The sequence below is a fragment of the Nicotiana tabacum genome, chromosome 19 (assembly GCF_000715075.1).
Source record: "Nicotiana tabacum cultivar K326 chromosome 19, ASM71507v2, whole genome shotgun sequence".
Lineage (NCBI taxonomy): Eukaryota > Viridiplantae > Streptophyta > Magnoliopsida > Solanales > Solanaceae > Nicotiana > Nicotiana tabacum.
This window is the reverse complement of record NC_134098.1, coordinates 82,363,827-82,378,888: the sequence shown is the minus strand read 5'-3', so window position 1 is coordinate 82,378,888 and position 15,062 is coordinate 82,363,827. Positions and strand designations below refer to the sequence as shown.

The 15,062-nt window shown below is 37.0% G+C and overlaps 3 protein-coding genes across 3 annotated transcripts; 2 read left to right on the top strand and 1 right to left on the bottom strand.

Moving 5' to 3' along the window:
• Window positions 1-89: 89 nt before the first annotated feature.
• LOC107766359 (peptidyl-prolyl cis-trans isomerase Pin1-like) lies at window positions 90-3,186 on the top strand. Its single transcript, XM_016585131.2, has 2 exons — window positions 90-452; window positions 2,859-3,186. Exons 1-2 carry the CDS (start codon window positions 221-223, stop codon window positions 2,981-2,983), a joined length of 357 nt encoding a protein of 118 aa, XP_016440617.1. The 5' UTR covers window positions 90-220; the 3' UTR covers window positions 2,984-3,186.
• Window positions 3,187-6,191: 3,005 nt separating this feature from the next.
• LOC107766358 (amidophosphoribosyltransferase, chloroplastic) lies at window positions 6,192-8,151 on the top strand. The gene has a single exon (XM_075238083.1). The coding sequence runs from the start codon at window positions 6,327-6,329 to the stop codon at window positions 8,046-8,048; it is 1,722 nt and encodes a 573-aa protein (XP_075094184.1). The 5' UTR covers window positions 6,192-6,326; the 3' UTR covers window positions 8,049-8,151.
• Window positions 8,152-9,689: 1,538 nt separating this feature from the next.
• Window positions 9,690-14,862, bottom strand: LOC107766363 (tRNA-dihydrouridine(47) synthase [NAD(P)(+)]-like). The gene is made up of 10 exons (XM_075238082.1): window positions 14,457-14,862; window positions 13,751-13,867; window positions 13,425-13,661; window positions 12,986-13,232; window positions 12,643-12,896; window positions 11,714-11,986; window positions 11,217-11,498; window positions 10,983-11,103; window positions 10,064-10,233; window positions 9,690-9,968 (listed from the first exon to the last, which is right to left on the bottom strand). Exons 1-10 carry the CDS (start codon window positions 14,772-14,774, stop codon window positions 9,870-9,872), a joined length of 2,118 nt encoding a protein of 705 aa, XP_075094183.1. The 5' UTR covers window positions 14,775-14,862; the 3' UTR covers window positions 9,690-9,869.
• Window positions 14,863-15,062: the final 200 nt, after the last annotated feature.

Below are 15,062 nucleotides of genomic sequence, written 5' to 3'. Positions count from 1 at the left end.
TTTAGAATTTGTGATACTAAACAAATAAAAAAGGGAGAGAATAATTGTGCTGCTATTAAAGGTAAAATTAGTTTAAAATAAATCGTTTCCAAAATGGCATGAAACGGAGTTAATAATTTTTTTCCGCAGACTACAGTACTACACAAAACAGCTACTAGTAATAAAGCGGATACCGGCGGCGATAGTGTGTTATTCTTGTGGGAGAAGAAAGCGGATAAAAATGGCGTCGAACCAAGTGAGGGCATCGCACATACTGATAAAACACGAGGGATCAAGACGCAAAGCATCATGGAAAGATCCAGAAGGCCGCGTTATATGTAACACTACCAGAGACGCCGCCGTTACCCAGCTCAAAGCCTTTCGCGATGACATCATCTCCGGCAAATCTAAGTTTGAAGATGTTGCTTCTCGCTTCTCTGATTGCAGCTCCGCCAAACGCGGTGGCGATCTCGGTAATAACTTATACTGTTAGGCCTGTGTTTGTTAGGAGGTTTTTAGTTTTGGTTCTAGATTTACATGGCTTTTCTAGGGATTAAGATCTGAGATTTAAAGAACTTTCTAGTTTTAGAAAATTGTTACTTTGCTTTAAATACATGCATGTGCCTAATTGCAATTAATTTGAGATTGAAGTGTGTAGTTAATTGATTGATATTGGAATGACTATGCCGGGGGTTTAATGGGTTATTACTAGTAATTAGCTTTGATGGTAGTCTGCAAAAATCAAAACGTATTGAAATTTAGCTTGGGCTTCACTCATTTGGGGGTGAAATTCAATTTATGTTTCTTTTTAATTGTTTATGCTATACTTTGAAAGAATAGGAAAGGAAGTGAAGAAATAATGTTTAGGGAACTGGACATTTGTTATTTAAATAAGCATAATTTGTTACTATTTTTGTGCATCTACTATTTGGTTTAAACTTTCACCTCTATATTGCAAATGTTTGGTATAGCACCCTTTCTAGAATGGACAGTTAGCAAGTATTGAAGAAGAGAACTGCTTGTTGCTATGGATGAGCTCGCCAAAGCACACCTTTTTTGTTGTTTATCTATTTGTTTGTAAGTAGAAGGGGAGCACTAGTTTTTCATTCTTCGAAATTAAACAAAGGAACTGCTTTTTAGGTGAAAATTATGATTTAAATTATCAGGACATTTCTGTCTTGAGAAAGATTTCTGTCCACATCTTCTTGCAGCTTGATGTCATTTGGTGCTAATCAGCGATGGAAGCTGAGAGATTGTTGCTTATCCTGTACATGTCTGCATAAAGTAATAAGCCTTCAGCAGCTTGAAATTTGTGCTGGCTATTTCTCTTAGATTAGGAAAACGGACAGGCGGTGCATCATATTTGATACTAATCAACTTTCTTTTCTTCTTTTTCTTTTGGGTGTTGTTGACACTAATTAACAGTGGCAATAGGTTGGCGATGCAAGCCTCTCATCTGTCAAAAAACTAGTGAATCATTTTGGATAAAATGTGGTGATCTAGATCTTTCACTACAAAGGAAAAGTGTGATGCCTAAACCTGCTCAATCTTGTTCAAACCTTTTCTGCACATTCCTGTAGTTCTCCACTTGGTAATAGCAGATTGAGTTCTTAGTTATCAGATTAAAGAGGTGTAAGGACATTAAGAAAGCAATATATCCTATAAAGCTTGTTTCAGAAGTAAGAATGAAAAAGTAACGATTAGTATTGCACCAACTAACTTGAGCTATTATCAAGCTGCTCAAATTCTGACAAGATTTCTGATATTCAAATGTAAAGGTTTCAATGATTTAAAAGCCAGATCATTTCTGTAGCTTGTATGATTTTTGCTAGACACTGTCGATTGTGCCAAGTCCAATATAACTAAATTTCCTATAACTACATATAATTGCTGTTTTTGGCGCGCTTCTTATATTGGCTTCCACAGTTGTTGGTTTCATTGTAGTGGTTGGTCAATGTTCTAGAATTCTGCATTTGTATTTTACTTTGTTTGATGCCTAGCTTCACTTCTGTTCACGCTCTACTTAGTTTGACACTCGAATAGTGTTATTTGGCTACATAAGTTCACTATTCAAAGATCTTTGCTATTTGCTTTTTTGTAATTTAAATATCATAACATGTTTTGTTTTGTAAAACATTATACTCTTACAACATTATATACTTAGTTAGCTGTCACATTCATTCATCCTATGAATCATTTCAGTTTGTAATATCTGATTCTTCTAACGCTTTTGAAGGCTAAAATTGTCATTCAGTATATACTTCTGGTCAGAAACTGCTTTTTGTTATAATAATGGTCGTGTTGGGTGTTGTTGTCAATCTTCTGGCTTGCTCTCAGCTTGTCAAGGTTTATAGTCTCTTACCATAGAAATCGCTCCATTAAGTAATTGCTTGATGCCGCATAACGTTCTTGTTAACAGAGGCAGGTTAAAAAGGTTTTGTCAGGTTTCTAGGTTTTCTAAATGCATACAAATTAACAGAGGCAAGGTGGCAAATGTGCTATCACAAACCCAATATAGAGCACTGCTCCTTAACCCTTAGTTTGTCTGTGTTTTTCTTGTATGCCCCTTTCTGTAAATGTCAACTAAGTCTTTATCTCCGGCGAAAGGGCAAAAAGCCCAAATAATGAATCCAAAATACACCCCTAGCCAGCTGCTATCGAAAACAAAACATGAGGGTAGGGGTATCTCTACTGTTTTCCACTGAAGAAGGTGATTGCAACTGGAATAATATACCATTGTCACTGCAAAGGGCAAAGATAGAAATATATCTTTGTGGATATAGTAGGGTTTGTCAGCTTGCTTAATGGCCTAATGATGTCATTTCTGGCTTCCGTTAAGGTGAACTGGTGAATGCTTATGAAGCTCATTTCCTGTACAGGTCCATTTGGCCGAGGGCAGATGCAGAAACCTTTTGAAGATAATACTTTCGCACTGAAGGTTGGTGAGATCAGTGACATCATTGATACTGATAGTGGTGTTCACATTATTCTGAGAACCGGTTAGTTTACCAGAGGAAGTATCCATAGATTCAAGAGCAATTGCAAGTTGTAACGCGTCTTTTCTTTCTATTTGGTGTTTCAAAGACTACCCTTCCCACTCTTGCGTCTTATGGCAGCAACAAACTTATAAAGTTTGATTGGATTATCAGTCAAATACGACTCCAAATGCTTGACTAGTAATTTGATGTTTATAGACGTTTTTATCCATGTGGTTGAGAGTTTCTTGACTTGTGGCACGCTTAAGAAACTTTTTGATGCAGCGTGCTCTCACTTTTTGTGGTTTTTATTGGTGGCACTGAATTTACTGAAAAGTCATCCGGGGAAGTTCTTTTAGGTCATTTAATACAGCAATTTTCAGGATTAGATTCATTTATCATTTGAGTAATTGAAACTCAATCTCTATGAACTGCAAAGGTTCTGTGATAAGGTCTTCTTAACGAAGAAACTTTGATAAATCATCGAGATTAAGGTTCAAATTTCAGTAGAGATAAAAATAGCAGGTATTATTTTCCACGTCAAGCATTGGTGGTTAGTTATTGAGTGCTTGTGCTGGTTGGAGGTAGGAGGTAGCAAATATTCTATGAAATATAAGGTGAGTTAGCTCGAATATTAAATAAAGAAAACAAAAGAATCTTTGTGGACCAATTTCGGTGGGGTGTATGTGGGTAGGCTTTTTTCCTTGTCCATATGTTTGTAAGCCAGTTTCATTGGTGATAAATGGTTCTCTGCTGACTCTCAAGTTGATGCAATTGCGTCTTTGTAATGTCGATTGAGTACTTTGTTCTGTTCTTATCCCTGCTTGGAAGTTTTTTAACAAAGTGTGGATTGCGTACTTCCTTCTTATCCCAACTTGCGAGTTTGACCAAAATTGTCAAATTTCGAGAGAGATTTTTTCCTTTGTTATTTTCTATTGGATGCCGCCAAAAGCACTGAGAATCATTCTTCAAACGACATTTCTTTCGTAATAATAGAGAAATTTAAATGGTTTAAATAACCTTTCATAAAAACCACACGTGATATAAGATTTTGAACACCAAGCTAATGATGTATGAGATTTGTTTTTTGTATGCAAAATTAAAAAGTTTTGTTTTTTCAATTTCATAGGGGATTTAAAGGAAGGGGAAGGGAAACGGAAGTAGTGGAATCAAACCCACATCTATTGTGCAGAAAACTTTCATTGGTATTACTAGACGTTAAACCTTGGTACCCCCAATTCAATTTATGATTTAGCCATAATATATTATATTAGTATAATATAAATATAGAGTATGAGTAAGTTTTATCTCGACTCGTGCCAATCCTCTCTTTTCTTTTCATTTATCTTTTCTAGGATGGTGAAGACTTCGAATTCACCTTGTACAATGACTGTACTTTGAAAAGGATAGGTGACTAATCTCAAATCTTGTCATTTGTCATGCCTTTTTTTAAAAGAAAACAAAATAACTTTGATAAATTCAAGTCAACCAAAGTAGTATTCGGCTTCTGGAAATTCACAAGTACTGGTGCAATAAGTAATTTAGGATTCAAACAGCATGAATGGACAAGTCAATATTTATCGTTTGATTTCTTTGTAGCTTAGATAATGTGTACGAGAGAGGAAGTTGATAAAAACAAATGGAATCAAGTTTATTCTGAATAAGATTTGTGGCTATGAACATTGCTTATATCTCATTCTTTCATCCAAATGGAATCAAGGCATGTTAATCTCTTAACAAGAAGGTATAAGCTTGGTGTAACTTGCTAAGATTCCAGGTCCCCACCAAAATTCTCTCTTCCTTTTCCAAGGATTTTACCAGTACAATATAGAACAAACGAAATTTTTGAGAAGTGTTCTAAAAGATTGTGTATAATTACTACAATCATTTTGACTCCCCCTCATGGACTTTGTTTACCTTAAAACGATATAGTTGAATTTGTAATGTGGTTTATAGACAAGCGAACTGATTTGATCCAAAAATGATAAATAAACAAGATTTAAAATAAGAATTAGCGATTAAAATTAAAGAAAATGACAAGCTTGGTTGCGAGAGCAAGGCCTCCGAGAACAGAAATAAGAACAATGTAAAAGAGTTGATTGAGCATAAGAATGGAATATAACATAAGTTTTGTCAAGGCTTTCGTGTTTTATAATGGCTATTGAGCCTACTATTTATAGCTATACCTAAGGAAGCAACATCTTAGGATCAAGCCTCCTCTTAAATGACAATAAAGGGGCATTGATGAATATGTAACGACACGCTATAAATGCAAATATTCTCTGCAACGGTTGCTCATTTAATGCCAGGGAATATTGTTCATCGAATGTTATCCGATGACAAGCATTTTGATCTGCCCACGTTGGCCATGCTCCCTTCGGGATCTATCCGATGCCAATTGTAGTTGTTCCCGATACTGATTGTTACTTAATTTGCTCTCTACTTATCTCTGACTTCACATGTCACGCTATCATTCGATCATTTATTATAAATCAATTTTATCCCATACATACTTGCCGACCTAGACATCTAAAGAATTAAATTGAGATACAAAGGAAAGAACTCCCAGCACCCGGGTTGGAAGTACAATGTAATTTTTAACAGAAAGTTAGAGAAACAAATAATTTTAACTAATTAAAAAAGTCTCACAAACATATTTTCAGGACAAAAGTTGGAAATTAGTTTTGGTCCATTGACGCACCCTTGTGAGGGAAATATCAAAGGTATTATCAATATTAGTTCGCGTCAGAAATTATTTATATTTATATTTTAAAATATAATTTCTCTTTATTAAATATTTATTCTATTTATATGTTATCTCCATCTTTAAAAATAATTATTATTAAAGGTAAAATGAGAAAAATATAGTTTATTTTGTCTTGAACTTTTAAAAAAAAAATTAAAAATAATTATTTTTAGAAAGCAGATAAACAATTTGAGAGGGAGCAAGTAAATATCAACCCAATTTGCGGGACCCTTTAGCATAAGCAATAGTCACACGGCTATCTCGAGAATCTAAATTTTAATAAGTAGTATGTTATTTTGACCCAAAAAATCGCCGAAAGCTATTAACGGGTCAATTTTCTTTTTATTAATTAAAATAATAGAGTAGTATTATATACTGTACTAAAAATTTAACAACTTTATTCTGTGGTGACTCAAATCCTTCTATCACTATCACCATAAGGTAAAGAAATAACCAATTAGATTCTGCGGTGAGAGAGCCACTCTCACCACACGTCGGTTTTGCCCTACGGTATTTTCACTCCACACACAAACCCCATATAAGCACTAAAACCTAGCTCAGCCTCTTTGGCTATTCACATAGCCCCCCACTTGCTTTTCCTTCTGTCCTCCTTTTTTCCACCGCCCATGGCCGCCACCGTCTCCACCGCCTCTGCCGCCGCCACCAATAAATCTCCTCTTTCGCAGCCCCTCGACAAACCCTTTTGCTCCCCATCTCAAAAGCTCTTATCTTTATCCCCTAAAACCCTCCCAAAACCCTATAGAACTCTCGTCACCGCATCTTCCAAAAACCCCTTAAACGACGTCGTTTCGTTTAAGAAATCAGCTGACAATACATTGGACTCGTATTTTGACGATGAAGACAAACCCCGTGAAGAGTGTGGCGTTGTGGGCATCTATGGCGACTCAGAAGCTTCACGCCTTTGCTATTTAGCACTTCACGCGCTTCAACACCGTGGCCAAGAAGGCGCCGGCATTGTCGCCGTTAACGACGACGTTCTTAAGTCAATTACAGGTGTTGGGTTAGTATCCGACGTGTTCAATGAGTCAAAGCTTGACCAACTCCCTGGTGACATGGCAATTGGCCACGTAAGGTACTCTACTGCTGGCTCTTCTATGTTAAAAAATGTTCAGCCTTTTGTTGCTAGTTATAAATTTGGGTCAGTTGGTGTTGCCCATAATGGTAATTTAGTGAATTATAAGTTACTGCGTGGTGAACTAGAAGAGAATGGGTCAATTTTTAATACGAGTTCTGATACTGAAGTGGTACTTCACCTTATTGCTATATCGAAAGCTAGGCCTTTTTTATTGAGGATTGTTGAGGCTTGTGAAAAAATTGAAGGTGCTTATTCTATGGTGTTTGTTACTGAGGATAAGTTGGTTGCCGTAAGGGATCCTCATGGGTTTAGGCCATTGGTTATGGGTAGGAGAAGTAATGGTGCTGTTGTTTTTGCGTCGGAGACGTGTGCTTTGGATTTGATTGAGGCTACTTATGAGAGGGAGGTGAATCCTGGTGAGGTTGTTGTTGTGGATAAAGATGGGGTTCATTCTATTTGTTTGATGCCTCATCCCGAGCATAAATCTTGTATCTTTGAGCATATTTACTTTGCTCTGCCTAATTCGGTCGTGTTTGGGAGGTCTGTGTACGAGTCTAGGCGTGCTTTTGGAGAGATTCTTGCGACTGAAGCTCCCGTGGAATGTGATGTTGTGATAGCAGTTCCTGATTCGGGTGTCGTGGCTGCGCTCGGTTATGCTGCTAAAGCGGGGGTACCGTTTCAACAAGGTTTGATAAGGTCGCATTATGTTGGTAGGACATTTATCGAGCCGTCGCAGAAGATAAGGGATTTCGGGGTGAAGCTTAAGTTGTCACCAGTTAGGGCAGTATTGGAGGGGAAAAGGGTTGTGGTCGTGGACGATTCAATCGTTAGAGGGACGACCTCGTCCAAGATTGTGAGGTTGTTGAAGGAGGCGGGTGCGAAAGAGGTTCATATGAGGATTGCAAGCCCACCAATTATAGCTTCTTGTTATTATGGAGTGGATACTCCTAGTTCAGATGAGCTGATATCAAATAGGATGAGTGTGGAGGAGATTAAGGAGTTCATTGGATCGGATTCGCTTGCTTTTCTGCCAATGGATAGCTTGAATAAGTTGTTAGGCAATGATTCTAGAAGCTTTTGCTATGCTTGCTTTTCGGGCAATTACCCGGTCGAGCCGACGGGTAAGGTTAAAAGGATTGGGGATTTCATGGATGATGGATTAAGTGGAGATATGGATTCCATTGATGGTGGTTGGCTACCAGGAAGTAGTAGGGTTCAAAAGACTATCTTGAATGAAGTTAGAACCGGCTAAACTTTCTTTTCCATGTTTGCTTTAGTTTTTGCTTTGGATTTCTAATGCTTGACTATAGAAATTATAAGTTTCAATGAAGTCTCTTTTTCTATTTGGGATGCCATATGAGTCCACTGATTTAATTTTCGTATTATGATTCTTACATTATATATGTTCAATAGGGCTTGTCCACAAATCAAAGGACCACTAAGGGTATAATGAACTGTCATATAATTTTGGGTGTCAATCAAAATATCCTTTTGTTCTTTCAACAGTAAGGCAACAAATCTTTAAGAGGGCACTCAGAAGTCCTAGAAAATATTATTATGCATGATATGATTATGTCATATCCACTTGGTTAAAAGCATCAAATGCATACATAAGCTGCTGCTCCCTAGATAGAAAAATAAACCAGATAAAGCACTTTGTTTTGGAGTCGTCTATCCTTTAGAGATTGAAAGCGGAGTTGAGAATCATAAAACAAAGTGAAACGAATAAGAAAATCAATAAAATTATTTGACAGATACAATAACAGGATTATAGCAATAGCTGACCAATATCATTCTCCAGTCAAGTTACTGCTTCTCGCTGCTATTTGAAAGTTGTCAGTGCATCAGCAACAGCATTTTCCAACTTAATCTGCCCAAATTTTAAAGCAAAGTTACTTTTGATACTAATTTAGACAAAATTAAAAATGAACCAATCCAAGAATGCACCTTTATCTCCAGTAAGAGCTTGTGCCAACTCTGCCTTAACATATACCTTCATTTTGGCCATTGAACAAATTTATTTGCTCAATTTTCCCATCTCAATCCTTGTGACCTTCCAATTCTTTTGCTGGCTGTACGTTCTTCCACCAGAAGTCAGAAAGTGCAATCTTCAACCAGTTGCCAATATTTTTCTTCGCCATGCAACCGAAACAAACTACTTCCATTGATAGTCCAAACATAAAAATTGCATAGTCTCAATCCAATATTTTCAAGAAGATGACAAAACGAGGAGGAAAAATTAGATACAACCATCTTAGATAAACTAATTGAGAAAGAAAAAACTAGCAGATGCAAAGAATGAGTTCAAAATATCGAAGCAAGCTTCATTCATCGAGGAGAAGCCATAATCCATAATTCGAGGAACATCGAACGCAATCCTGTACAATACGTCAACTTGAAATATTCCATATAGAACATATGCTATCATTGATATTTGTAGAATAATTCTTCAATGAGAATTAACTTAAATAGTCACACGCTAAAGAAAAATTAACCGACAGATGTGTATATTATAAATAATTAGTGTATAATATATGTATATATGCTAGTACCTGTGAATATTTTTGGTTGAGCTAAAAACTGTGATTCATTTGCACTTGTTACAATAATACTGTATTCGAAAATTGCAGAACTGATTCAATATAGGTCTTGCGTTCTGTGCTTACTCTATAATAACTTCCTAATATATCATGGTTGTAAGTACTGCTAAATGAAAATATAAAAAAAAATACTTCTACTTAAAGCAATATAAAGCAAGTACCTTAAGTCTTACACAAATAACCAAAAAGATAGTTTAATACCACATTCATCTATAATTATCTCAACTAAAATACTGAAAATGGTATAAAGTAAGAATTATGTGATTAATTATTGGTAACCAGCGGACAACAAATGGTTAAAGAAATTTACTTATCATGAATAAAAACTGTAATAATTATTTGAATTACATATTGTATACTATCCAATAAAAATAATTTTAGGGGCCTTGAAATTTTGGCTAGGGGTGGAGCCGTCCTTGCTAAGATGCAGCAAAAATTAGTATCAGACCAACAGCAACAGCGACAAAATGATATTAGCCGTTCTCTGCTCTGTCATAAGCATTGGACTTGTGCTTTGGTGAAAACGAAAAGCCAACAGGAACCTTGCCTAGTAACATTTCGGATATCCTTATCTGCAGAGGGAATGTATATATAGCATGTTAAATTGAAAGAATAATGTGTTTTACACACCTAACAATTTGCTATCTACGAACAGTAAATTACGTACCCAGTCTGCAGCAGAATCAGAGGCCATTAGTGTCTCGAGGTCATCCCTACCGTAGTATGAGGGTGGTCGCCAATTTATTCTTTGTGGGATAATGTCTAACAGGCCAACTGGAACATACCGACATGTGTAACTAAGCCACTCCAACAAAAAGTGTCTGGTCGTCTCCACTCCTGTGCTCATTTAGGGCAAACATCAGGTATGTCCAATCATAACATTAATTTTCTTCAAGATCTTTCCAATAGAAGAATATCGCAAAGAAAGCAAATTGCCAGCAAATGAGAATAAAATAGAGAGAGAAACCCCATTTTTTCAAGACAAATATGGAAAGCTTCTACTAACATACTCGTAGATCCTACCAATTACGCCTTTACAGAGATTCAAGAAAACCTCGGTGACTGAACCACCATAGAATGTACAGGATACATAAGTCATTGCTAGTGTAAAATGGATAATGAAGAAAATAAGAAGACATCATTGTTCACATATACAATGGTCTAATCTAATGAGGAACTTTCCTAATATATTGAAAAGTCCACCTGACAGAAGCATACTATATTCTTAAGGATATAGACAGTGAACAGTATCCATTGCATTTATTCTGCTATGAAAGGCCAGTTATAGAGCACAGTTTAGAAGCCTGCACATGCGTGCAACTCTTTGCATGGACATAGTTATTCCCAAGCTATCTCAATTTCTTATATATCTGATGAAAGAACCAAACATGATCATGAGATGAAGATTTGGAGATGTAAAGGTTAAGGCACTCAGTTTAGAGTAAACATGGATGCAAATATAAGTATATAACATGATAGCTCATCTTTAAGGCATGCTTCCAATTGGTTGCAGCAATTAATATCTTGGTAGATTTACCAGACAAACTTCTTACTGATCCATAACATTTACGAACATAACTATATACCTTTTGAATCAGAACCCCAGTGTTCAAGGCCAAATCGTGCATAATCCTTCAAGATATCTAGCCGCTCCCCAGATGTAATGTCCCAGTGCCTCTGTTCCTTGATTTCAGTAAATATCCACGGCTGCAAAAATAGGAAGTGCTGCTTAGTGCAGATAGACCCTCAGAGGCACAAATAGAATGAACATGCAACCGTAACAAGTTTACACAACGGAAATAGAAGATCTTACTACAAACCTTTATCAATGCACCTCGGGCGATCATACATGTGGAAAGCTCAGGGGAGTCAGTTTTGTGCTTGTTCCAGTCTAAATAAGAAAATACATCACCGTTTCCAAGGACTTGTAAAGACTTGGGGGCCCTTTGTACACATTGGTAGATGTAATCCCAGTCAGCAAGTTTACTATAGCGCTGTTGACGTGATCTACCATGTATGGTAACTGCAGTTGCACCCCAATTACCAATATCTGCTATGAGAGAATCAATGCGATTCTTCCCCTCAAAATAAGCAGTTCTTACCTAAAGCAGGAAAAAGTTGCATTGTCAAGCATCTCTGCACATCTCTTTAAGAACCACGGGCACGTGGGAACCAGATCTTTGAACAAGACAAACACAGAAAAGCAATAATCTACTCTAGGGTGGGAACTGGGAATTGTATCATAATGTCAAATACCTACGCCGCAAAAGGTTGGTCTCCAATAGTACAAAGCAAAAGGCAAAGCAGATCATCCTACCTTGATAGTTACTGGTATACCAACTGTTGCCGAAGCAGCTTCTACTACACTCTTCATCCGCATTGGTTTTGTAAGAAGAGCTGATCCAGCACCCTTGTTAACTACAATATCAATCGGGCATCCCATGTTAATATCAATGAAATCCACAGTGCATTCTTGTTCAATAAGCTCAACTGTCTTTGTAACAGTGTCTGGATAAGCTCCACAAATCTGAACACCAAACAAATTCTCGGACGAATGCCGTCTCAGCAGTGCCCACTCAGATGCTTGGCCCTACATTAACCATAAGGCGCAAATAATTGATACTTAAGTTCAAGAATGTTACCCAAGCAAATGAAAAGTCTTTTTAGATGGAAAATGGTAAGACAGGGATGAGAGACAAAGATCATTAATTCTCAAAGAAGCCAAAAGTTACATGTCCGTAAACTGAACAAGTTATGTACCCCTGGTACAAAATCATTCCAGGTGGTTCTCTTAACTTGAGGATTAGGCAGGGAAGATGTTGTTATTTATTTCTTATAGAAGGCCAAGTATGACACACCCACATCCAAACCAGTTGCATTTCCACGATATTTTTTTTATAAGGTAAAATTTTATTAAATAAAAAAGGTACCAAGCTGGTACAAATACAATAGGCCAGCAACTAACACAAAACTGATCTCCTAGATATCACGGATCTCCACGAATTTATGTGTCGAAAGTTAACAAAGAAATATATGCAATTTTACCTTCTCAACAAAATATATGCAAATTTTACAATAGCATTTCTAAGCTAGTACTTACAAGTTATGGCATTTCCTCCCCCTAACCATTAAACTATCACCACCACAAAAGCTTTTCACCAGTCTCAATCTCATTCTGATTCTATTTTGAGGAATAAATTTAATGATAACTTATGTTTATCCCATCAACAATTAGCAGTGACTGACCTGCAAAAGATTTGTGCACATTGCCATCTCACCAGATGTTACATCAGCTCCTAGCACCTTGCAAACTCTCCGAAAAGGCAGATTACCAACTGTGGTCAAAGGCGCAAGATAGAGCTTATCTCGAAAATCAATAAGCTTTTTTTCACGGGGGTGCAATTTTAGGCTTTTATCAGAATCTGTAACCGTGTCAGCAGTTGGCTCTGATTTATTCACATCACAATTGCTGTCAAGAACTTCCCCCTGGACACTTGAACCTGTCAAAGTACACAAGATCAGCTACACGAGGTTTCACCTCTCCATAAAACAACCTGAATGCTCGTAAAGGAATAAAGCATCTATTAACCATTGCTAACTTGGGAGGAACAAATTTCATCGATTGATGATTTTGCCTTCTTTAAAGGTCTAATATCATCAGCCAAATTATTTTCATCTACATCATCTTCTGGTGAAATGGAAGGAGTGATCTCCACTTTATTAGAGCAGTCACTAGCAGCTTCATTGCTGTCTGTTTTGGTATCAGTGGCTGGTTCTTTTGGCACAACTTCGTCATTTTCCTCTTTATCAACCAATATTTTATCTTTCGGATGGCCCTGCGATAAGAAATTCAAATGAACATGAGAAATAATCCAGAGACAGAAAAACATACAGGTTTGATACTGCTTCCTAATGGTCAAACATCTTGTTCATTAGGCTAAAATTTGAAGCTTGTCTAATAAAGAATCACCTTTTTCCCCTAAAACTGGTACTGACGAATGGAAGAAAAACTGGTGGGAGGCACAAACCTTAAGTCCAAGAAGTTTGAGAGTGGCTTCAGCCTTCGGAAACTTCATTTTGTTTTTCCACAGAAGTTTCTGAGTGTCCTTATTAAAAAAATTTAGTTCAAAACTCTTCCTAGATATCTTCTCAGTTTGAGCTGAAACATCATCTTCGTGGGTCCCTGCAAACCTACAAGCCAATCCATAAGGGCATGGCCCTTCATAAACCAGAAAAGGGCAACTACCCTCTATATCGGCTGGTTTCTGCATTCAAAACAACAGCAAAGATTGTAATTTTACGGAATCACATAACAGCATCATAACGATAACTATGATATTATTTCTTAATTTACCTCAGCTTTAAAAGCTTCCAAGTCATGACTAAATCGACATTTGTCACTATAAGGGCACGCACTAACTTTTCCAGTTTTGGCAACCTCGGGACAGATATGCAATGGTGATTTTTGTTCCTGCAATCATTTCAAGCATTTCATTTACTATAAAATAACCACACCAACCACAATCTCTTTTTTCTATTTCTTATGAGTGATTATACCAACCAGAATCTTAAAATGCACAATCACAACAGTAAATATTTACTCGACCAGTGTTTACAGCAAGCCAAACAACTTAACCTAGCAGTTAAAAATTAAAGTAAAGATATATATCATTTAATCATGGTTAAGTGATAACTGTCGGTATGAAAGAATACTTACCGCACCCAGTGTTTCACCAAACCAAGCAATTAATCCTTAGCTGTTAAAATTGAAGTAAAAATACATCTCATTGAACCATGGTTTGATAAATGTGTGTATGAAGGGTACATGTCCTATTCACCAGATGCCAGTGCGGGTAATATTTTGACCATCACACAAATATCAGTTATAAAATTATGTTCAGCTAAAATGGAACTTTTTGAAGAGAAAATTTCAACTCAACACTCTATACTTATCCTCTATATGCATTCCATTCTATTTAGGATACTTCATTCCAATAAAGACAAATAGTTTGTCTTTTAAATTCGCCAAAAATAAGCTTTTTCAAAATAATGAGAATCACCTGACGGCGTTCACGTTTAATTTGGCGTTTGGATTTCTTCTCCTTAAGAATAGGAGCGCTTTTGGCCTCAGCTGCATCGTCGTTTTCGACTCCAACGGTGCCATTGTTGTTGTTGTTGTTTGAAGGTCTAGAAGGTGGAGGGCGAAGATACTCTCTCTTCACAGGAGCTATGGCTTTAGAAACTAACTCCTCTGGAGTTCGAAATGGTTGATTTACTCCACCGTCATCGGTATTCGACGAAGGTTGCTGTACTGGAGCTTCCGGCTGTTCCGTCGCAGTCGCCGCCGGCGACGAGTCCGTTAGGGCTTGGTTCTCCATGGAGTCTGGAGGTTGTGGTTAGGGTTTAGGTGAACAAGTGGAGATTATAGACGAGGGGTTTAGCTGCAGAACAACGACGTCGTATGGAACATTAGAATAGACGGAAAACCATTGTTTGTGTTATGAAAATAATCATTAATAATGGGATGTCCATTTAGTACTCCGCTATAGATAATTTTCCTAAAGATTATTATCCGTTTGGTACTCTATTGAAGTTTATCAACACCCAGCTGCTGATGCAGACAGGTTGCAAGCAACTCAATAAAATGATTTGCAGCAGTTCTTTTT

Coding starts and splice junctions, on each gene's coding strand:
- LOC107766359 (XM_016585131.2), top strand. CDS start 221: ATGGCGTCGAACCAAGTGAGGGCATCGCACATACTGATAAAACACGAG. Junction 453..2,858: donor CAAACGCGGTGGCGATCTCG/GTAATAACTTAT, acceptor TTTCCTGTACAG/GTCCATTTGGCCGAGGGCAG.
- LOC107766358 (XM_075238083.1), top strand. CDS start 6,327: ATGGCCGCCACCGTCTCCACCGCCTCTGCCGCCGCCACCAATAAATCT.
- LOC107766363 (XM_075238082.1), bottom strand. CDS start 14,774: ATGGAGAACCAAGCCCTAACGGACTCGTCGCCGGCGGCGACTGCGACG. Junction 12,897..12,985: donor TTCCTCCCAAGTTAGCAATG/GTTAATAGATGC, acceptor GTACTTTGACAG/GTTCAAGTGTCCAGGGGGAA. Junction 11,987..12,642: donor TGTGCACAAATCTTTTGCAG/GTCAGTCACTGC, acceptor TGGTTAATGTAG/GGCCAAGCATCTGAGTGGGC.